We start from the raw sequence: 23,544 nt of genomic DNA on the forward strand, positions 1-23,544 counted from the left end.
CTAGATGCATGCTTAATAGCTAAGACTAGCATGGGCTGGCTGTGGCATCGCCGCTTAGCACATGTGGGGATGAAGAACCTTCACAAGCTTCTAAAGGGAGAACACGTGATAGGTTTAACTAACGTGCAATTCGAAAAAGATAGACCTTGTGCAGCTTGTCAAGCAGGTAAACAAGTGGGAGGAGCGCATCACAGCAAGAATGTGATGACCACTTCAAGACCCCTGGAGCTGCTGCATATGGACCTCTTCGGACCTGTCGCCTATCTGAGCATAGGAGGGAGTAAGTATGGTCTAGTTATTGTTGATGACTTTTCCCGCTTCACTTGGGTGTTATTTTTGCAGGATAAGTCTGAAACCCAAGGAACCCTCAAGCGCTTCCTCAGGAGAGCTCAAAATGAGTTTGAGCTCAAGGTGAAGAAGATAAGGAGCGACAACGGGTCCGAGTTCAAGAACCTTCAAGTGGAGGAGTTCCTTGAGGAGGAAGGGATCAAGCATGAGTTCTCCGCTCCCTACACACCACAGCAAAATGGTGTGGTAGAGAGGAAGAACAGGACGCTAATCGATATGGCGAGGACAATGCTTGGAGAATTCAAGACCCCCGAGTGTTTCTGGTCGGAAGCCGTGAACACAGCTTGCCACGCCATCAACAGGGTCTACCTTCATCGCCTCCTCAAGAGGACTTCGTATGAGCTACTAACCGGTAACAAACCCAATGTATCTTACTTTCGTGTATTTGGGAGCAAGTGCTACATTCTAGTAAAGAAGGGTAGAAATTCTAAGTTTGCTCCCAAAGCTGTAGAAGGGTTTTTGTTAGGTTATGACTCAAATACAAAGGCGTATAGAGTCTTCAACAAATCATCGGGTTTGGTTGAAGTCTCTAGCGACGTTGTATTTGATGAGACTAATGGCTCTCCAAGAGAGCAAGTTGTTGATTGTGATGATGTAGATGAAGAAGATGTTCCAACGGCCGCTATACGAACCATGGCGATTGGAGAAGTGAGGCCACAGGAACAAGATGGACGAAATCAACCTTCTTCCTCAACAACGGTGCATCCCCCAACTCAAGACGATGAACAGGTTCATCAACAGGAGGCTTGTGATCAAGGGGGAGCACAAGATGAACATGTGATGGAGGAAGAAGCGCAACCGGCACCTCCAACCCAAGTTAGAGCGATGATTCAAAGGAATCATCCCGTCGATCAAATTCTGGGTGATATTAGCAAGGGAGTAACTACTTGATCTCGATTAGTTAATTTTTGTGAGCATTACTCTTTTGTCTCTTCTATTGAGCCTTTCAGGGTAGAGGAGGCCTTGCTAGATCCGGATTGGGTATTGGCCATGCAGGAGGAACTCAACAACTTCAAGCGCAATGAAGTTTGGACACTAGTGCCTCGTCCCAAGCAAAATGTTGTGGGAACCAAGTGGGTGTTCCGCAACAAACAGGATGAGCACGGGGTGGTGACGAGGAACAAGGCTCGACTTGTGGCAAAAGGTTATGCCCAAGTCGCAGGTTTGGACTTTGAGGAGACGTTTGCTCCTGTGGCTAGGCTAGAATCAATTCGTATCTTGCTAGCATATGCCGCTCACCATTCTTTCAGGTTGTTCCAAATGGATGTGAAGAGCGCTTTCCTCAACGGGCCAATCAAGGAGGAGGTGTACGTGGAGCAACCCCCTGGCTTCGAGGATGAACGGTACCCCGACCACGTGTGTAAGCTCTCTAAGGCGCTCTATGGACTTAAGCAAGCCCCAAGAGCATGGTATGAATGCCTTAGAGACTTTCTAATTGTTAATGCTTTCAAGGTTGGGAAAGCCGATCCAACTCTTTTTACTAAGACATGTGATGGTGATTTGTTTGTGTGCCAAATTTATGTCGATGACATAATATTTGGTTCTACTAACCAAAAGTCTTGTGAAGAGTTTAGCAGGGTGATGACGCAGAAATTCGAGATGTCGATGATGGGCGAGTTGAACTACTTCCTTGGGTTCCAAGTGAAGCAACTCAAGGACGGCACCTTCATCTCCCAAACGAAGTACACGCAAGATCTGCTAAAGCGGTTTGGGATGAAGGACGCCAAGCCCGCAAAGACTCCGATGGGGACCGACGGACACACCGACCTCAACAAAGGAGGTAAGTCCGTTGATCAAAAAGCATACCGGTCAATGATAGGGTCTTTACTTTATTTATGTGCTAGTAGACCGGATATTATGCTTAGCGTATGCATGTGTGCTAGATTTCAATCCGATCCTAAGGAGTGTCACTTAGTGGCGGTGAAGCGAATTTTAAGATATTTGGTTGCTACGCCTTGTTTCGGGCTCTGGTATCCAAAAGGGTCGACCTTTGACTTGGTTGGATACTCAGATTCCGACTATGCTGGATGTAAGGTCGATAGGAAGAGTACATCAGGGACGTGCCAATTCTTAGGAAGGTCCCTGGTATCGTGGAACTCTAAGAAACAAACCTCCGTTGCCCTATCCACCGCTGAGGCCGAGTATGTTGCCGCAGGACAGTGTTGCGCGCAACTACTTTGGATGAGGCAAACCCTCCGGGACTTTGGCTACAATCTGAGCAAAGTCCCACTCCTATGTGACAATGAGAGTGCTATCCGCATGGCGGAAAATCCTGTTGAGCACAGCCGCACAAAGCACATAGACATCCGGCATCACTTTTTGAGAGACCACCAGCAAAAGGGAGATATCGAAGTGTTTCATGTTAGCACCGAGAACCAGCTAGCCGATATCTTTACCAAGCCTCTAGATGAGAAGACCTTTTGCAGGTTGCGTAGTGAGCTAAATGTCTTAGATTCGCGGAACCTGGATTGATTTATAGCATACATGTGTTTATGCTTTTGATCATGTTCCTTCTTGCATTTTGTTGCTTATTATGGTGCTCAAGTTGTACAAACACTCCCTGGACCTCACAAGTCCGTTGCAAAGTGATGCACATGTTTAGGGGGAGATATGTTACAACTTGACCCTTTGAAGACTAACCATGTGCTTGAGTTTGATGATTTAGTCTCGAAGATGGATTGAAAAAAAAGGTGGACTTGGACCATGAAAGACTTCCACTGCACTCCGATGAGAGGGTAACTTATTCCAAGTTCATCTTTAAACTCTTATTGCCTATTTGCTCTTAATTGAAGATTTTGGTGAGGCAATGGGGTTAAAGGGCCAAGATTGATCCCGTTTTGGTGCTTGATGCCAAAGGGGGAGAAAATAAGGGCCAAAGTGATAAATGGATCAGCTACCACTTGAGAGATTTTGAAAACAGTAGAATAGAGCTTTTGGTTTGTCAAATATCTTTTGTTGTCTCTTTTGTCAAAAGTTGGCCTCTTGTGGGGAGAAGTATTGATTATGGGAAATAGGGGGAGTTTTTGGAATCTTGAATCAATTTTCTTTGGAAAACCTCTCTTGATGTCTCTACAAGTGGATTTGACTTAGAGATAGGATTTTGAGGTTGATTTGCAAAAACAAACCAAGTGGTGGCAAAGGATGATCCATATATGCCAAAATTGAATCAAAATAAATTTGAGTTTTATTTGAAGTAATTTTGCACTTGTTCTAGTGGCTTTATGTTGTGTTGGCATAAATCACCAAAAAGGGGGAGATTGAAAGTGAAATGTGCCCTTGGGCCATTTCTAAGTATTTTGGTGATTGAGTGCCAACATAAGTGATTAAATGTGAATCTATGCCCATGGATGGACAAAGTGCAAATCAAGAGTAAAGGTATGTTTCTAAGCTTTAGTAAATTGGTTTTGTGTACTAATATACTTGTCTAAGTGTTAGAAACAGAGAGAAGAAGAAAAGAGAAGAGTTGGTTGTGTACAGCCAAGAGGCTGTTTCGGTCTGGGGCACCGGACTGTCCGGTGGTGCACCGGACAGTGTCCGGTGGTGCACCGGACAGTGTCCGGTGCGCCAGGTTGCCTCGAGCGAAGTGGCCGCTCTCGGGAATTCGCCGACGGCGTACGGCTAAAATTCACCGGACTGTCCGGTGTGCACCGGACTGTCCGGTGAGCCAACGGTCGGCCGCGGAATCTGTGCGCGACACGTGGTCGGGCCAACGGTCGGAAGGGGGCACCGGACTGTCCGGTGTGCACCGGACTGTCCGGTGTGCACCGGACTGTCCGGTGCGCCAACGGCTCCCAGATCTGCAACGGTCGGCTGCGCCGTTTAAGGAAAGAAATCGGGCACCGGACAGTGTCCGGTGTGCACCGGACTGTCCGGTGCGCCCGAAGACAGAAGGCAAGACCAGCCTTCCAGAATTGCTCTCAACGGCTCCTAGCTGCCTTGGGGCTATAAAAGGGACCCCTAGGCGCATGGAGGAAAACATCAAGCATTCCTACAACATTCCTAAGCACCAAGACATCGATTCCACGCATTTGATTCATTGTGATAGCATCTAGAGCTCTTGTTGAGTTGTGGACTCATTGAGTTGTGTTGCGAGCTCTTGTTGCGACTTGTGTGCGTGCTGTTGCTCTGATTTTGAGTCTTGTGTGCGTTGCTAGTTTCTCCCTTACTCCGTATTTCTTTGTGAATCTTAAGTGTAAGGGCGAGAGGCTCCAAGTTGTGGAGATTCCTCGCAAACGGGATATTGAAAGGCAAAGCAAAACACCGTGGTATTCAAGTTGGTCTTTGGACCGCTTGAGAGGGGTTGATTGCAACCCTCGTCCGTTGGGACGCCACAACATGGAGTAGGCAAGCGTTGGTCTTGGCCGAACCACGGGATAAACCACTGTGTCATCTCTGTGTTTGATCTCTTGTGGTATTGTATTTTACTGAGACTCCTTTCTAGCCACTTGGCAATCATTGTGCTAACACTTAACAAGTTTTTGTGGCTATAAGTTTAAGTTTTTACAGGATCACCTATTCACCCCCCCCTCTAGGTACTCTCAATCATCACCTGAGCTCCTTTCTAGTCTGCCCCTCTCACCCACCCTTTCTCGATTCTCTCCCCCATGTAGCATTTGAAGAGAGGGTTGTCATCACTATAAAACCATGTACAGCTAGTTCCAATGGACAGTGGACTCTTTGTGTTGCAACCCAATGGATATTTTGCTTTATTTGATCACATGGTTTTGGATGTCCAAATCCAAACAGATCATATTCATGTACATCCAAAGCAGACAGGGTTAAATTGGACTTTGGATTTCCCAAATCCAATCCCACATGTACTTGATAATGCATAATTTAAATTACCAAACACCTATAGATTATACATACAATAGCTTGAATGTGCTTTCTACATTGGATTAGTATGCTTAAAACCTTGAACGACAACAGCTTATTTATATGCATTAGCCCCTGTAATTTAGTTTCGGACAACCAAAATTCCATAAAAGATGATCGTTAAGAGTTATTCCAAATTTTGTGATCCTGCATATGTTGAGAAGATTCTGTTTAATCGGTTATGTCACTACAAATGTAGATGTAGTTTCTAGACACAGTTTTGTAATGGACTACTTCAAAGTTTTTTGCTTTATGGATCCATAATCTCAGTTGTCCCATCAGCCAAATCCAATTATGCTAATCATTTAGTTGAAGCCAGCAGTACTCGTTGTGTTGCAGTTATAGTGCTATTTTGTAGGATTCTAGGCTTTAGTTTTAGTTATTTCAATGGGCGCATTTGTTTTTTTTTGTTAGCTACCGGTCTACCGCTCTTTTTCATCTGACATGTGAATCACAGCAAGATATTATCACAGTTTAGTATCTACCAGAATCCCGCCACTTGATTTGTTATTCAAATTGTAGATAGTTTTAACAATTGGATACATCTGTCTATCGTACCGAGGGAAAATATTTCTCATTTTGCATCTCAAACTTCATTTGACCTCTGGGCAGCAGAAATGAATAATAAAATCAAGTGGCTTAGATTATTAACACATAATAATTGAGGAAGATTAATAAGGACGAACTAAGAGTTGGTGGCCATGGAGGTGGGGTGATTAGTGACTGGTAGTGGAGATAGTAGGGCGGGTGACAGAAAATTGAGGTTGTGCTGGCACAATCAAGCTCATAATTGCCAAAATTGAGCCCCCTAATGCCTTAGTATGAAGTTGCACTGTTGGGTCTGTGAGGTTTATGCGGTCCATCTAGCTATTTTGAGTGGAGTTGACTGCTGGTAGTGTTTGATTTCTGTGGAAACAGTAGTATGGAAAGAGGGAATTGGAGAATATATATGTGGATTCATTTATTTTTCTCTGCTGCGGTCCCATGAACTAAACACGACTATAGATTTCTAGAGGCATTGAACCTGTAACCAAATCTCTACTACATGAAGGGGCCAGAAAAGCTTCAGTGAACATGTTTTGAGTGGAGTTACCTGCTGGCGAGCTTTTCTAGCATTCCTGCTCCAGTTGTGCAAGCTTTAGCTTAATGCTCTCCAGCTGCTGCACATATGCCTTCACCAGATAAAAAATGTCAGTTTTTTATTTTATAGTGGCCTAATAAAAATTAAAAGGAATAAACATGTAGAAAGTATGTTACTATTTAACACAATTGAATTCCATGCGCATGAACCAAGCTTTCCATTTTTATTTCGACTGTTTGAAATTTTTGTTGCATAGTATTCTTAAATTTTTATCTTATTTGTGGCACTTGCTTTCTTTTCTCCGTTCAATATTCTGAACATAGGGCTAATGTTGTTCTATTTGACTAATCATCTTGCAAAGCCTTATGGGAAATAAAGGTTTATATAAAGATATAGTTGATAAGATCTGCGAGGTCGCTAAAAAACTTCCATGTGATTAGTTCAGTATGATATGGTATCCTAAAATTGACTTCTTGTTTGTTTGATGCACAGTTAGGGCTACGATGCTTCATGATACAAAGTGATATCTTTCTTAAGGGAAAAAGATGGATTTAACTTTTAAGCTACTAATTAGTAAAAAAGATGGATTTAACTTTTAAGCTACTAATCAGTGTACAATTGCTATGGACTAAACATGTTTTGAGTGAATAGCTGTCTGCAAAGCAACATCTATCGCGTCTCTGACGAAGGCGTTGTGTTGGCCTCTCATCGTTGTGTGTTTAGTTATCTGTTATTAGTCTGTTTTGTGCTAGTAGCAAGCATCCCCACTTTTGGGTATGACTAAACATGCAAACTTAGTGCACAATTATTTTAGTTTGAGCTCTTGATGATGGTGATGAATAGATTCAATTTCTGCTAGGTGTCCTGCTTAGTTGTAATCAAATGTGTTGATTTTGTCTAAGACTTGGGGGTTAGGAAAATTGAGCTCCAAAGTCATACAATGTAGACTTTTCACATATGAATTGGATCATCTAATTCGGAGGCTATCTTCTGTGCCAATTTGATTCATTGATGCTGAAAGTATTAGGATTGATGCAAAAACTAAAGGTGTACTCAGTAGGTTGACATCCAAGTAGCACTCACATTCTTGATTTCTCTCTTAGGGCACCCGTATCCCGTAGTGCTTGTTTGAACCAAACCAAACTGCGCTGAAGGGCCCCTTCATGTAGTAGAGATTTGGTTACAGGTTCAATGCCTCTAGAAGTCTATAGTCGTGTGTAGTTCATGAAAATATATGTTGACTGCTGGTAGTGTAAGATGGAATTGGAGAATAAAGAATGTGTATGTGGATTCATTTATTTTTCTCTGTTGCGGTCTCATGAACTACACACGACTATAGACTTCTAGAGGTGTTTAGTTTGTCAGCCCCAAAACTATTTTAACCAATGGTGAAAAACAGCGAGGCATGGCAACATTGGTTGAGGGCGACCTAGGACATACTGAAGATGCTCTTATTCAAGTATGAGTTGCTGAAAGCTCTAGCTATGCTACTTCTAAATGCTAAATATAGACCCTGATGCAAAATCTTATTGTCTAGCAAATTATTTGCCCTCAAGTACTGTGATGCTGTCTTATATGATCAAAAATGTTTCTGAATCTTAGTTAGCATTCATGCTTTTATTATACACTCAGCTCTTGATGAATCAGTGTACCATGTTGTTTAACTGCTAAATTCACAAACTATCAAATATATGTGGACCTTGTAAAAGTCAAATCAAAAGTATTCATTATTTCATTTGATTACCCTAGTGCTTAAAATCGCATGTCTTGACACCCTTTTTTGGGCCAAAATAATATTTAATTTGATGCCGTATGTTCTATATTTTTTTTGTGTAACTTATTTACATGTTAGTTTATTCAATAACATTGTATGACTTATGGCTGACCCTTGGGGGCCAAGACAGAGCTTTGTTCCCCCAATTCTAATGCTTGAAATAACATATCGTGACACCATTTTTTTGATAAAAAATAATATTTTATTTGGTGCCTTATATTCTATATCTTTGTGTGTAACTTATTTACAGGTTTGTTTATTCAACAACATTGTAGGATTTATGGAACAACTCTGTATATTTTTCATAGCCAGTTATATCGTGTAGTATATTTTGTCAACCAAATAAATATGCTCTGCTATTCTGAAAAAAATCATCTATGTATTCTGAATTTTTCTGTGGAAATATTGCATCTAAACACCTGTACCTTAGAGAATGTTTGTTTATATCCTCAGGATTATATTGAGGATAATGACAGCCTTGTTCTGTTGCACGATCAGATTAATGACTGTGACGTTATTTAATCACAAATAGGATTAATTCTAAGTGGGTTTCATGTAACTAAACACACATCGATGAGAGACCAACACAACGCCATACCCAAACCGGAGTAGAACAGTTGCACACGAGGTGTTTAGTTTATCTGAACTATCTAGTGGCAAACAAGACAACAAAGCAGTATATCATATTCTCATCTTAAACACCATAAGTATGTATTGAAACAAGCTGGCACAGAACACAGCCTTAGGATCTTATTCATATGCAAAAAATCTTTATTGTCAATTGTCCCTAACCTCATAGTTTTGGTTACTAATCACACGCCAAAATCAGTGTACCTAGACAGAATTGAAGCGTCACCAACTCACCATAACAAGCAAGCACATAACAGCAAACACGGTCTCGAAAGTAGTTGCTAAATTCAATGGAAGCACATAACAGCAAGCACATGACAGAATTGAAGCAAGCACATATTAGACAATTCTAAATTCAATGGAGACCGTAAATATCAAATCTTACCCGCGGCGTTGCTCTTGTCCTTCTGCTACGCGGAGCTCGCAATCGAGATACCCGGGCGTCGAGTTTGGGGATCTGGCGGCGATGGCAAGGTCGTATAAAAATGCTAAGCATATAGGCGCGACAGATTCGCGGGGAGATCAGAACGGCAAGGTTGTTGAGGGATTGGAGCTGTCGCACCTAGATTTGGGGTCTGGTGGGTCACGCCAGGGACTGGTGGGATGGAGATTCGCGGGTCTATCGCCGCCATCCATGGCGTGAGATTTGGGATTCGCGACGGCGGCGGCCGGGCTTCGCGGCACGCGTGCGGGCCGGCGCGAATCGCAGCGGTCGGGGTCACGCGTTTGTGGTTGGCGGCGGGATGGAGCGAATCGCGGGTGTGCGGGCGGGGTTTTTGGTGAGCTCTTTGCGGCGGGGGCGAGCGAAGGGCGAGCGGAGGCGGGGGCGTGCGGCGCGGCGCGACGGCGATGAAAACGGAGGTCGAACGGTTGCGTGGTTTTCGGCGAGCTGTTTGCGGCGGGGGCGAGCGAAGGGCGAGCGGAGGCGGGAGCGTGCGGCGCGACGGCGATAAAAACGAAGGTCGGGCGGTTGCGTGGTTATCAGGGGCGGGGGCGGTCTACAAACCACGCTTAATGTAGTACAGATTTTACAAATAGTAGCAACGAGTCTCTTATTATGGATAAGAGTATCTTGAACGAGCTCTACAAAACGAGCTAGTGGATTCCGTAATCAAAAATATTTGAGCAATTAAACATGTTGCTAGACTGTTCCACCGACGACATGAACGATGACATGAAAAGTGCTTACAAGTTGGTTTTAAAAAAGTTGAACAAACAACTAAAATTAGATAAGAAAAAAAGATACGAAAAAGGTAGAACATGAAAATGGCGATGAGTAGCAATAATGTATCATTTTCTAGAAACTATATATTTTTATTTTTAATAGATTTTTACATTTTATTAATTTTTTAATTATATGTTTGGTAAAATTTTATTTTAATTATGTGCGCCCAGGGGTAGTGAAGCACTGAAGCTTGTGGCTTGGGCTGGCGCTATGGGCCTTTTTGAAAGGCTCAAACTCATCGGCTTTTTCTAGGGTAGGCAATGCTGTGCTGTGATGCTTCATGGACTGGGCTTTTGTTAGTTATTACAATTCCCACGAGAGACGGATACGAACGAGGAAACTCTTTATAGTCTACCACCGTTCGATCCAGATTTAACACGGTCCAGATCACGCGCAGCTCACCGCTGAATCGCCCATAAATAGTTTCTACTTTCTATACAGACGAAAAATATCTCCCAAATGATTCCTTAATCAAAAATAACCCCCTCCCATAAATGCACATCGTACGATCTCAGCCACCCATTATCAATCTCACGGCTGGGCCGCTCCCCGTGCAGCCCACCACGATCTTGAATAACTTCACTTCATACGCTTTCGAATCGCCAGCAACCGCCCGAGTTAAAGCTTTCGCATCCGACGATGAGTCCCTGACTAGTCAGAGAGTGGCCCCTACGCGCGCAGCCTTAACCCCATCCGCAGACATCAGCCGGCGCCTGTGTTCCTCTCCCCGAGCCGGTGCACGCACCACTTCCCCCACTTCGATCTAGCATAATCCGACTCCGCCGACTCGCCTGAACCCTAGCCAGCCGCCGCCATGCCGCCGCGACGCGGTAGGGGAAAGGGTAAGGGTAGGGCAAAGCCAAGAGCGAAGCCCACCGAGCCCGAGCCCGAGTCCGATCCCGAACTAGACGAAGCCGCCAAGTCCGAAATCGAGGCGGGGGACGCGGAGGCTGGGGAGGAGTCCAGCGCCGAGAGCGAGGACTCGAAGGAAGACGAATCGGAGAGCGACACCGAGTCCATGGATGCAGAGGCCAGCGAAGAAGCTGGCGAGAACGGAACGGAGGAGATGGATGCAGAGCCTGAAGCCAAAGCCGTCGAGGCCAAGGCTGAAACGGTGGCCACGGAGGCGGAGGCGAAGCCTGACGCCTCGGATGAAGAAGCTGGTGAGACTGGCTCAGACCGCGAAGCAGATGGCAAGGGTGCTGATCCGAAGGCGAAAGCGGAGGAGTCCGACGGCGAGGATGAGGAGGGAGCCACCGCCGTGACCGACGGCGATAGTGAAGAGGAAGCCGCTGAGACGGGCGGCGAGAGCGAAGAGGATGGTGGCGACTCCGACACCGAAGGTGATGCCGAGGAATCTCCTCCATCCCCTCCTCGCCGCAGTCGCCGCCGTAAGCGAGCGGCCACTCCCGATGACGAAGCAGAGGAGACCCCTACGCCGTCGCGTCGCCGGCGCCGTCGGAAGTCAGGGGAGCGTGGTGACTCCCCGCCGCCACTTCCTGACCACCTCCGCTGCCGTCGCAGCGACGGGAAGAAGTGGCGCTGCTCGGGCCGTGCACTCCCAACCGTTAGCTTTTGCGAGTACCACTACGCGAGGGCTAACAAGGGTAAGAAGTTACCAGCGGATGAGGAGGTCCTTGCTGTTGTTCTTCAGAGGCAGAAGAACAAGAGGAAGGGCAGGAGGAGCATCAATCCTCCGACGTCCCCTCAGGCAGCCACGAGTGACCCCCAGACCAGGGATCTCCCAAATGGACTGATGACGATCTCGCCAGGTAGCAGTGGACCTGCGGCATTGTCAACTCCTGTGAAGATTGGTGTAGAAATTCCTGCACCCATACAGCGGTGCTATCGTTCCAAGAATGCTGAGCCATTGCCTGTTGGTCCTGTGAAGGTTACCCAGCTAATCTTTAAATTGTTCACCACTGATAGGTTGATCTTTGTTGTTTAGCTTTCTGTTGGGTATTTGCTTATTACCGATGTTTGCTTGGTATTAGGTTGTTCCTCGTGCGATGAGTGTGACAAAAACAGCAAGAACATGTCACTGCTGTGGAATGAAGAAGGCTGCACGTGTGGCCAATTGCAAGAACTGTGATAAGAACTTCTGTAACAGCTGCATTAATAAATGGTTAGTCTTTGATTTGCTTGCCATTGCTTTATTTGCATGCTTAATCAGTGGATTAGGAACATATGGTTAAATTACACACTAAGCTCAAACTTTTAAAGTTTCAACTATGAGGTAATGAGATCTTGGTAGATTACAATTTAGTAATTATATAAGAGATTAGCTCGCTATTTAGGTTGTTATAGTGGTTGAAGAGGTGCACCGGGGGGCTATGCCTCTTATTGATGTCATCAAATTACTTTCCTGTGTAGCTGTGGGTAACCAACTCTTTGTCTGTACTTTGTTAAATTATGTTAATAATTACATATGAGGAAGTACTGATTGAAGATGGTTTTTTCTTAGTTTTTGAACTATGTTTTCATGTAAACTCGGCCAGTAGGGAAAGACTGCCCCCACGACATTATATTAAGAAGAAACTCAAATTGCACCCGACCGAGAAAGGTCACGAAAGCTACCTTCTTGCATCATGAGGGTCCGTCCCCTATAGGTCAGATCTTTACCCATGCTTTGAGCTCCCTAGTTCCAACACGAGGATCCGCCTCATATATGTCAGCCTATCTCGTGTGCACACAACCAGGGGAACTGGTGAATGATCTTTTGTTAACCCCAGCCTGAAATTCACTCTCATTGGGAGTCAAACCCAAGACCCGAGGAGTGCTACTAGAGCCATCTAACCAACTCAGCTAGAGGCCCGTTCGCAACTATGTTTCCATATAGCTGTGCTTATCCTGTGTTTTCCATGCATATTATTTATTTTGCATATAACTTCTAACTTGTCATTGTGTATATTAGCTATAATCAATATCTGATGTATCATGTATGGACTCTTACTGTGCCTGCATTTCCCCAATCAAATATAATATGATAATTACTTTGTAGCTATTCTTTTTCTAGTGCACACATATCTTTGTTTCATGTGACTGGGGATACTGCTGAGGAGATTTAACTTAGATTTTTCCTTGAAGAGTTTTGCATAAATTACTTGCACCATTCTGAATGAAGCAAAGATGATTCCATGCCAACAACAACAACAAGGCCTTTCAGTTCCAAGAAAGTTGGGGTAGGCTAGAGTTGAAAGTCAACATGATCCCCTAGTCACGGTTCGGGTTCAGGCACTAGAGTTGGTGGCTTGGTGCCAAGTCAACATAAATGCAATATTTAAGTGGTGCTTTCTTTGGATAGATACTCAGACTATCCTGCTCTGCAATATCAATGTGTTTTCTCTTCTTTTTGTGTCTTGGTGACTTTGTTGGGGTGTGAATGTTTTTTTGGGGATCGTATAGAAGGGTTTCTTCAATTTGATATGCCTAGGAATATCTCCAGCTGTCACATACCCCCAATATCTGTGTTCTTTGGTGATGTGTGTCCTGTCTGTGACCTAGGGTGCATGGGAAACATGCCCATTCCTTTGCTGGTAAAAAGGGTGGTCACTCCGCCCTTGAGGTGGCAGAAAAAAGGCCCTGACACAGCTGTGGATATTGAGGGCGTGGCAGGTCCAGGCCTTGGTACACAGGTGGTTCCTTGGCAGAGTTGGTGGCAGAGATGAGCCAGATCAGCGGTGAATGGAAGTAGGGAAGGAACATGAAAGGGAGCTGCAAGGTGGGGGCAGGGAGGGAAAAGGGGGAAAATAAAAACGAATTGATCGGTTCATCTATGATAGGTGGTCTCAATATGTCAGGGTGTATATTGGAGATGACTTATTGGTGCTCTGCTGCAGCAGTGTCCCCGATATTGCTGATAATGTTATTGGGGCTCCCCCAATAAGTGAGAGAAAACAATCCAATTTCCTAAAGAATTAAACAGTTCTACTCTAAAATCTAAATTATGACACTGCAGTCATGCAGTGGCAAGCACGCCTCGACTAAAGTAGCATGGACCCTCTAAATACTATGGCTGCTCATATGCATAAACATATAGACTACAAATGGCTGTTTGATATACCATATTAACTTTTAATACTACTTTACAAATTTTGTATTGCTTAATCTCTAGATTAATAGTAGTTTATAAATTTTGTATTGCTTAAACTCTAGGTCGAAAGTGCACAGTGTATTTTAAGATCACACTCATTCTTATTTAACGTGAACATATATGTGACTGTTCTGTTGCTACTCAGTTAGGAAATGTGTCGCAGGAGAGCACCCTAGGAACTAAATCTTATGAATTAATATACCTCCTATCCAACATGCCCTTAGGCAGCTTAGGGTGTTCAGAAAACATTATTTGAGTTATGAAATGACAGCTTCATCTTCTGTGCATTGCATTTATGTGATCTGATTTGTCTTGTTTGTTCTTGACTGTTTATACATGAATGCATTCATGCTGATTTTATGTATTTTCCAAGGAATCCCTGCAATAACTTGTTTGCTGTAAAACAACAGCAAAGCTCTTTAGTCCCAAGCAAGTTGGGGTAGGCTAGAGTTGAAACCCATCCAAAACCTATTCAAGGCTAAATCTTTGAATAATTTGATTGTTGTAACTTAGGTAGTTGCGGCGGTCTGTTGGATGCTTGTGTGAGAGTTGGAAGTGTCAAGTTGCACTTCAATAAAGTGAGTTAATAAAACGTTAGGAGGTATAGTTAATCACAATAACAATGCTTCTTGATCGCAGAGGATTCTTAGTTGAGAAGTGTGAAATGATGAATAATCGCGGAACTTAGATTTGAGACAACCTATGGAAATTGCATGAGTATCAACACATTAAATTTGAGAATTGAGATCCATTATTTGATTTATTTGGAACTTTGAACAAATGATTCAGTAGCTCATTTTGGGTTTCACATGAATTATCTGACTTTATGTCAGGAGACTGTTAATTAGTCTCAATCCTTGATGTGCCTATGTGTGCTTTGGTTCTAGTAAATCTTGGCTCCTGACTGTTAGTACACTGCACCCTGCAGGTATTCTAAGTTGTCCAGGAAAGATATAAAGGCTCGTTGTCCAGCTTGCCGTGGTCTCTGCAATTGTAAACCATGCAGCCTTGGTAATTCCAAGGGTTCTACGCCTAAGGTGGTCATTCTTCCACTCAGTGTAAATCAATTGAAATTGTATTTTACTGTTCTATTTATTTATTTGGTCTTATGACTTGGATCTCCAGGAACCGCCAAAAGTTGAAAGGAAGATACTTAGCATAAAAATTTCCAACCATCAATTTTACAAGCTTTTACCTGTAAGACTTGACCAGGAACAGCTAGATGAGTTGGAACTGGAAGCTAAAATACAAGGTTTGTTTGTACTTTTTTAAAATTTGAAGCTCTGTGGTTCTGTTGTAATCTAATTTTCTTCTCTTAATTAGGAACAAAAATATCTAATGTCTGCGTCCAGGTTGCTGAAACTGGTCAGAGTGAGTCACTCTACTGGTAAGCTCTAATCGTGTTGCTATCGGCTACATATAAGCTAGCAACTCTCAATTTAAGGCTACCTCCATCAGTTTTACTCATCTCACCTCCTATTTTAAACTTCACCTTGTAAACAGTGCAATATACAGTGCAAAACGGTATTTTGCACGGCCATATGCATGTTTGCTGGCCACAGCATAATAAGTTCTCCCTTCTCTTCGTGTTATTTTATACAGAGTAAAGTGTAACTGGGGTCCTTGAACTTTTTTTGAGTGTTTGACTTAAAACCATTTTTTTGTATTCTCGCCTAGGTCCATAAACTCCTAAAAATGAGGATTTAGGTCCTCTTTGCAATTGGTTCAGTGAATGGGCCTCTAGCTGAGTTGGTTAGGTGGTCTGAGTAGCACTCCTCAGGTCATGAATTCGACTTCTTGTGGGAGCGAATTTCAGGTTGGGGTTAAAAAACCCTTCTTTGTCCCACGCTAAATCACATGTCTAACGTTCTGTTTGGTAGCTGTTGCTAGTTGGAAAAACATTTTATCTAGTGAAAAGCAGTTTTTGATTATTGTCTGCTTTTAGTTCATTTGAAGAAGCAACTGAACTGATAAGCTGTTGTAGAATACTATTGTTTGGTAAAACTTCTGCTTAAATATGTGAAGTTGTGAAATAAGCTATGCCAAACAGGGCCTAGGCTCGGCTCCGATCGGGTTCGTTCTCACATGGGCTATGGTGTCGTTGTGTATAGCTAGAGCAGACTGGTAGAGGTTCGGGGGGTTTTCTGGACTTGTGTGAGGTCTTCTTTTTAATATAATGCTCAGGGGTTGTCTTAAGCAACCAATTTAAATGTATAAGGACCCAGATCCTCACTGAGACTGGACATAGATGAGAACCTGGAAAAAGTTGGAAGGGCTGGGTGCATTTTACTCTTACACTTGTGAGCATGAAAATAAATCAATCTTGTAATTGCACCTACAGTTAGATATTTCTTTGGTTAGGCAAATGTTAATCTGCATGTTATTCGATGTCTTGTCACTAGCTTAGTATTATGTTCCAATTTTGTCAGTTATTTTTACACGCTCATAATTTTATGTCGAATAAACAAGTCGACCCTATCACTTCGCCTGTGGCCTAGCCTAACTATAGGTATGCTAAAAGGATTATGGTACCCTTATGATTCTTTTGCATTGAAACATCTGCACAATGTTTTCAAGTCGTCTAGTCGAACCTAGTCGTATAGGTACTGACCAGTTGATTAGTCACGACTAATCGACCCTAGTCGAGCTGGTCGTCCATATGTTTCTGGACATATATACTTATATAGTACTCCCTCCGTCCCAAAATATAGTTCTTTCGACTAATTATATTTTGGGATGGAGGGAGTATATAGTAATATAATCTAGTATATATATAATTTACATTTTACAACACACAATATAGCAACAGCAAGCATCAAGATGACAAGATGGTGACTTACCTTTGTGTTTGCTGTCCATAACTCCCCATTCCTTGTCCAAATCTCCATGTTCTTGCTGATTTGCTGCTGAAATAACACATAATTGAAGTAAATAAGTACAAAAGTAGCTGTAAAAATAGGTGTAAACTAAAAAGTGACTACCAGCAGTTAGCATAAAGCCATTAGGAAAACACAACAGAACAGCTAAACAACATACATATCCAAGCAATATTGAGGGAGAGGACAGAGGAGTGCTGCACAGGGTCAGGGTAGGCCGGTAGGGCGCCAGGAAGGTTGCTGTCGGGAGGGGGACGGCAACTCCGGCTCTGTCTTGGTCGGGGTGGCGTCCGGCTCTGCATTGGTCGGCAGGCGGGGGCTACTCCTTGGGGGGACGCCGCGACGGCGCCTCTGCCTTGGGGCGACGGCGGATGGGCTCCTAGCGGCTCCCTGGTCCTACGCTGGTGTCTCCAGGTGGATGTGTGTGTGGGACTAGACACTGGAGGGCTGTGCGGTTGTGCCTGTGCTGTTTAGTTTCAACCCTAGAAAGCCCACAAAGGCACAAAGCAATGGCCCAGTTACAAACCAACTGCAAAAGCCCATCAACAAATACAGGTCTAAACTAGTCGTCCTATACTAAATCGGACGACCAGCATTCTAGTCCGCCTGCCTAGTCGCCTCGGTGACACTAGTCGTTACCAGTCCACCGATTAGTCCGACTCGCGATTAGCCGGACGACTTGAAAACACTGCATCTGTGTTGGTCACCCTAGAAAGTTCCGTTTTCTTTTCATCTTATAGTTTAGCCTTTTTCTTAGCTAATCTAATATGCATTGTGGTAGTGCTTATGCTGCCTTTTGATGTATTTGTCTACTGCTGTTTTCTGTTGCAATTTCTCATTTAACCAACGATCTTGTCGAATGTTTTCTGAAAGCAGTAATAACTGTAAGCTCTCGATGAGCCGATTATTAAGGTGCTGCCCAACATGCCCGTTTAAGCTGTGCCTAAGTTGCTGTCAGAAGATACGTGAAGGAAACATGTCGGACAACACCCCTGAAGATAAATTCAAGAATCGGTTGATTCAACAAGAGTCTGTCCATGAGGATGGCAGTATTACTTGCCCTTCGATTGAGCTGGGTGGATGTGGTGACGCCATGCTGAACCTAATATATTCATCTCCATCTAGCCAGTCCGAAGAGCTCAGTTCAGAATGTGAGCTAGATGCTGCAGGCAATCATTCTGGAGTGAAGGATGCTCAGGCTCATGGGTCACCTGTACCTGAGAGTAATGGAAGATTATTGGCTGCTGCCCAGGCAGAAACAGTGTCTGAGGAATGAAGATGCAGCTATGGTTGGCTCATCGTTCAGGTGGGAGCGCAAGCTGACATGTTCACTAGCATGAAGCCTGAAGATGTGTATGATACGGTCCGGATTCGATAGAGGGTAGGTTGCTTAATTTAGCTAGGTTATCGGCCTATATGGCTATTGATTTTAGGCCTGTGACCTGGGGATATGTTTCGTCTTTGATCCGGGAGTCGTTATGTTAAACATCGTTGTACATATGGTTATGGCTTTATTTTTGTCATTACCGAGAGGCGGGAGCTGATGGATTGGTTGTATTGTCGTTCGTCTAAGGGATTACCTTGATAATTTTTATGTGCGGTACTATCAGTATTCAGTAGCCCACATGGATCGTATTGTTGACTTGTTGTCATTCGAGGCTAGTTTCATGTTGTCATTGACCATTGCGGCTCGATGGTGAAAGCATTACGAAGAGGCAGTACTATTGTCAATGTATTACAGTTGATTGCAATGTTTATTCAAAAACATCACATGGCTTGAACAATCTGTCACATCGCAACTATTTTTCTGTGAATTGTGCAGTGCTATTCCGATCGATTCATCAACGCATGAAGCAGGTGCATCCGCCGCGATCGTCCCCTGCTCCGCAGGGCGCCATGAACACGCCCGTCCGTGGCCTTGGGATGGAGCACTTCCACCTGCCGTGCCCACAGCTTGACGATCCACGATGCAGCCAGCCCTCGAAACACCCGCGGAGGGAGAGAGCGTGCCGCGATGGAGTTCTTGAAGAACGGCAGTGGGAGGGTGAGCAGTGAATGGATAAACGATAGGGATAGGTGAGAATAGGAACACACGGGTGAGCAGTGAATGGGTTAAAAAATGTTCTTATTTTACACTAGTGTTGTTAACCATTTTTTCTATTTTATGAATTATGACTTTCTATCTCCATATTCCAAACAGCACATTTTTCTATAACTTCCCCATGCTTTGCATTTATCGGTTTTCTCCCTTCATTACCATTTTATCCGTATGGTTCTTACTTTAATACATCAGTTTTTAGACCTATTATTTTTTAAAAAGTTTAACCCAAGTTGAACAAGATTGGAACGAACAAGGCTGGACGTTGTGGGCCTGCCGACTGCCGTGTGGCTCTCGGCTCCCGAACCACTGCAGCTTTTCGGTTACCTGTCTGGCGAAGTTGGGAAAAACCGAAGGGGATAGGGGAGGCCGGGCAAGCGCGAGAGTACACTGCACAAAACGACGCGGGGACTCCGACGCTCGTCAGCTGCCACCACGCAACACTAGCAAGCTCGTGAACTGTAACGCCAGAACAGAAGAACACCCAGTAGAGCCGACAAGCAGCTCATCGATCGTTTAAACCCTGCACATTTCAGTTCAGATTCATATCGCTATGTTCGTGCTTCATTTCATTTGAAACGTAAGTTCTCGTTGCTTCCGATTGGCTACATCGCACATTTAGAGGCTGTTTGGTTCGTGGCTAAATGTGCCACACTTTGTCTAAGGTTAGTCGTTCGAATTGAAGAACTAACCTTAGTCAGAAAAGTTAGGCAAAATGTGGCAAGTTAGACATCAAACCAAACAGACCCTTAATTAGTTTCGTATATATCACAGACCTTTTTGACCTGGCTTATACCACTTTTAGCTTCTCCCCTACCAGTACTGTCACAATTTATAATTCGTTTGATTCACCGGTGCCCCTGTTTTAAAAGTGTAAATGTAGATTTGGCTCTATTTTTTTTAAACTTTACGTGTTTATCTCTGTTTTTAAAATAAAACTGTTGTATGCCCCTCTCCGTTAAGTGTTAAACCTTGTTAAAAAGACAAGAAATTGCGCTAGTGTCCTAGTTTTGAAGTATAACTGTAGTTTTGCTCCTATTTTTAGTCTTTACATTTTTTTTATGACAATTCGAACTATTTTGGCAACAATTCAAATTATTTTAACAAAATAAAAATTTAAAAGCTTCATCTGTGTTTCTGCTACTAGTAGTGAAGTCAAAGCCCGTGGAAGTCTTGGCAAAGAGGCTCTACGTTTTCAATTTACTGCCGTCATCCGCACACCCCTTGGAGCCAGCAGCCAGCCATCTGCAAGCAACACCACGATCGCATTCACAGCCACGCCGTCAATCCGCCATAGTATTTGCCAAATCCCCGGCTATGCAAAATAAGCTACTCCCTTCCCTGCTAACAACAACTACTACGTACAAAATACATGTTATCAACAAAGCTCCACCACGCCACGCCCTCCAACCACAGCCATCCTGCATCGGGAGTTCACAAGAACGCATCCCACCAGCGGCCGACCGCCAGGCTGAGCGCGAGGCCAAGGAGGGCGGCGGCGGTGGCGCCGCGCGGCGTCGCGGAGGCGGCGGCCGCGGAACCGCCCGCGCTGGCGGTGCGCTCGAACTGCAGCGAGTCCACGGCAAGCGGCATGTTCTCCTGGTCAGGGCTGCACCGCGGCGCCGCGCCGCCGCTGCCGGACTCCGTCGGGCGCGCGGTGTAGAGCATGGCGCGCAGCACGGCGGAGACGGTGGGGATGTAGGCCGTCTTGTTCTTGGCCAGCAGCCACGTGAGGCCCATCAGCTGGCAGTCCCGCCCCAGCATCCGCCGCGCGCGGTCGCCGCCGGCGCCGGAGACCTCGCGGCTCACGTTCCCCTTCAGCTGCACAAGTTGGTGGGTGCAAGTGCAACCGAGGAAGCTGCAGGTTAGCAAGTGCAGTTAATGTGGTTCATGCAGCAGGGGACGTTCTCGCGATGCAGGCAGTGCAGTTTCCACTTTCCACCACTGAACGTTGCATTTGGCTTGCTCGACCTCTCAGTAAATGCTCCCCATGCACAACAAACTGTTCTTGCTACGCGCGCCCGACCGATTTGGTTGCAGGTTTTCGCAATGCAAGAAAGAGAACAATGTCAAAAAAGTTTTGAGTGCATGATTGGACTGTTCGTCATGATCATGTCCTTGAGAGATTAATACAATGCCAATCTGGATGCAGGACATGCAAGTCGGGGACTAGGTCTGCTCATCAATCCACGGCTTTCGAAGCTGCAAGTGGTGGCTAACCAGCTAAAAGCATTCATAATTGAAAAAGACACTGCCCATTGTGGTTGTCCTCCGGCTAGGATGGTTTGTCCCCACAAATGTGTGTTCAAGCTTTCAAGGAATGGTCCTATCCGGTGGTTACCTGGTGGCGGGATTGCCCTTTCCCAGGGTTGCTTCCAGAGAGAAAGGCAATCAAGTAGGAAATGATTAGTGGGTGATGGTAAGCTCAAGAACAAGCAGATCAGTTCGAAAGTTGAAACAATGATGCGGATAGAAAGCGCAGTGGAAACCCTTTGTGGGAAAGGGGATACCATCAAAATGGCCACCTTTTGCTAGATAAAAAAAAACAAGCAAAGAAGGAGCGAGGGCGTCGCTTGAAGCGCCGCACTATTGCTCTGCAGGAGTGGTACGTATAATTGACAAAATTGTTGAAGGTTTTCGTCTATATATAAGCAGGGGTAGAAATCGATCAGTGGTTTGAATCCAAGAAGGCAAGATATGCGTGGACGCGTGGTGTAACATTTCAAAGATTAGTTATATAGGGAAATGCAAGACCAAACCAAAAGAGACAAGAACGGAAAAGATGAGCAAAAGCAATGGCATTAGGAGAGAAAGCTAGCAAGAAAGGTTTACCTTTTGCAGGGACTGCACGCATCGCGAGCAGCCGGCGTAGGAGGCGTTGCGGCAGCTCTTCTCCAGGGCCTTCACCGCGGCGGTGGGCGTGGCGTTCCTGGCCGCGGCGCCAGCTTTGACGGCGAACGCAGCGGGGCAGCGGAGCGAGCCGATCTGGTGGAGCCGGATGCCGCAGAAGCAGAGCACCGTGTCGCACGTCGCGTTGGGCCGGGGCAGCGCCACCCCGCGCCGCTCCAGCGCGGCGCCCAGCGCGTCGACACACCTCTGGTTGTCGTACGGTACCATGGGCCCGTCGTCGCCGCCGTCGGGCCCCATTCCCTCGTCCCCCGCTAGCGCCGAGGGTGGAGGCGCCGGGGGCACGGACAGCGCGGTGCGCGCGTGCGCCGCGAAGAGCCAGGCCGCCAGGACCGGGCAGCAGCGGCCGCGGTCCAGCGAGCCCGGGCCCCCGCCGGCGCCGCACGCCGCGGCTACCCCGCCGAAGAGCTCGGCCGAGAGGTCCAGGTGGCACGGCCGCGAGGCGGCGTTGGACGGGGACGAGGAGTTGGACGGGGACTGCGCCTGCGACAGCGGGAACGAAGGCACGTCGGAGCCGCGGGCCGGGGGAGCCACGGCTAACGCCACGAACAGCGCCACGGCCAGGTGGGCCCACATTGCCGCCGGCGACGTGGACCAGGTGGTGGTGGCGGCTGTGCGAGTGCGGCTGTGTGTGGCCTTTCTTTGGGACCGGGTGTTGTTGTATGTATATATGGCAACCCGAACTGCGATCGCGAGGTCGGGGGTAGGGACTCCGGATTAGAGACGGTAAGAACCAGATTACTCGTAATGATACTAATATTTAAAATACACTATACAAACAATATAATTTATAGTACAAAACAACGCAAAAAGTGTTTTTGACGATCAATATGAGTGAACTGTACAATATACATATATGATCACTAAAACACCATTTTATATCGCTTTACATTGTAGATTGTAATATTTATACAATGTAGTTTGAATATAGATATGTATGTGGTTAAGCTGCTGGAAATGGTCTAATAATTAGTCTCCCGTCTGGACAATTACACGAGAATGAACTTGACAACGGAGCTCCAGCTCTAAATCCAACCCCAGATTACCCAAAGCTTCTCCTTGTATTGTGTAGAATCTACTACTTCCTCTAATCCTTTATATATAATCTATCCGCATTGTTGTACGTCATTTTTTAATTTAAATGGTTATTGCCCCATTCATATGATTGGAGTACGACCAACGTTAATCCATAATTGTTATTGCCTCTTATTCTGAACTAATGAATCTTGAGCCATTATATAACCCAGTCGTATCTAAGTCTACCACTGGAGTCGAGTGTGTAGTAGTGTTAAAAAAACTAGTGAGCACCAACAAATAGAGCCATCTATATGACGCACAAGCCTGTCACACCCTCTACTAAACCACCACACATTCTCCTTAAAGGGTCTGTTTTTTTATCTCAATCTATATGGATTGAATGAGATTAGATGAATTTAAATCACATGCAATTCTTCTTAATTTTTTTTCCCATCCAATATATATAGAATGAGAAAACAAGGCTAAATATGAAACAGTCATCCTTGTAACTTGTAAACCCTTATGCTCCATGGCTGGCTGTAACGAGGGCTAAAAAAAGCTCGTTGAACTATATAGGGACTCATTTCAAAACTACTTAACTAAACTTAAGTTTATTTTAA

The 23,544-nt window shown here is 45.0% G+C and overlaps 2 protein-coding genes across 3 annotated transcripts; one reads left to right on the top strand and one right to left on the bottom strand.

Moving 5' to 3' along the window:
• Nucleotides 1-10,673: 10,673 nt before the first annotated feature.
• On the top strand, nt 10,674-18,520 carry LOC100191882 (putative jumonji-like transcription factor family protein). Its single transcript, NM_001137306.1, has 6 exons — nt 10,674-11,824; nt 11,928-12,058; nt 14,955-15,063; nt 15,152-15,278; nt 15,350-15,413; nt 17,779-18,520. The coding sequence occupies exons 1-6, from the start codon at nt 10,748-10,750 to the stop codon at nt 18,176-18,178; spliced, it is 1,908 nt and encodes a 635-aa protein (NP_001130778.1). The 5' UTR covers nt 10,674-10,747; the 3' UTR covers nt 18,179-18,520.
• Nucleotides 18,521-20,115: 1,595 nt separating this feature from the next.
• On the bottom strand, nt 20,116-23,161 carry LOC103647750 (uncharacterized). 2 transcript variants are annotated; one of them, NM_001364093.1, is made up of 2 exons: nt 21,833-22,537; nt 20,116-20,821 (listed from the first exon to the last, which is right to left on the bottom strand). In NM_001364093.1, the coding sequence occupies exons 1-2, from the start codon at nt 22,481-22,483 to the stop codon at nt 20,435-20,437; spliced, it is 1,038 nt and encodes a 345-aa protein (NP_001351022.1). In that variant the 5' UTR covers nt 22,484-22,537; the 3' UTR covers nt 20,116-20,434. The 2 variants fall into 2 exon arrangements, with proteins under 2 accessions (NP_001351022.1, XP_008670488.1); XM_008672266.4 differs by having other exon boundaries at nt 20,172-20,858; nt 21,833-23,161.
• Nucleotides 23,162-23,544: the final 383 nt, after the last annotated feature.

The sequence above is a fragment of the Zea mays genome, chromosome 2 (assembly GCF_902167145.1).
Source record: "Zea mays cultivar B73 chromosome 2, Zm-B73-REFERENCE-NAM-5.0, whole genome shotgun sequence".
Taxonomy (NCBI): Eukaryota; Viridiplantae; Streptophyta; class Magnoliopsida; order Poales; family Poaceae; genus Zea; species Zea mays.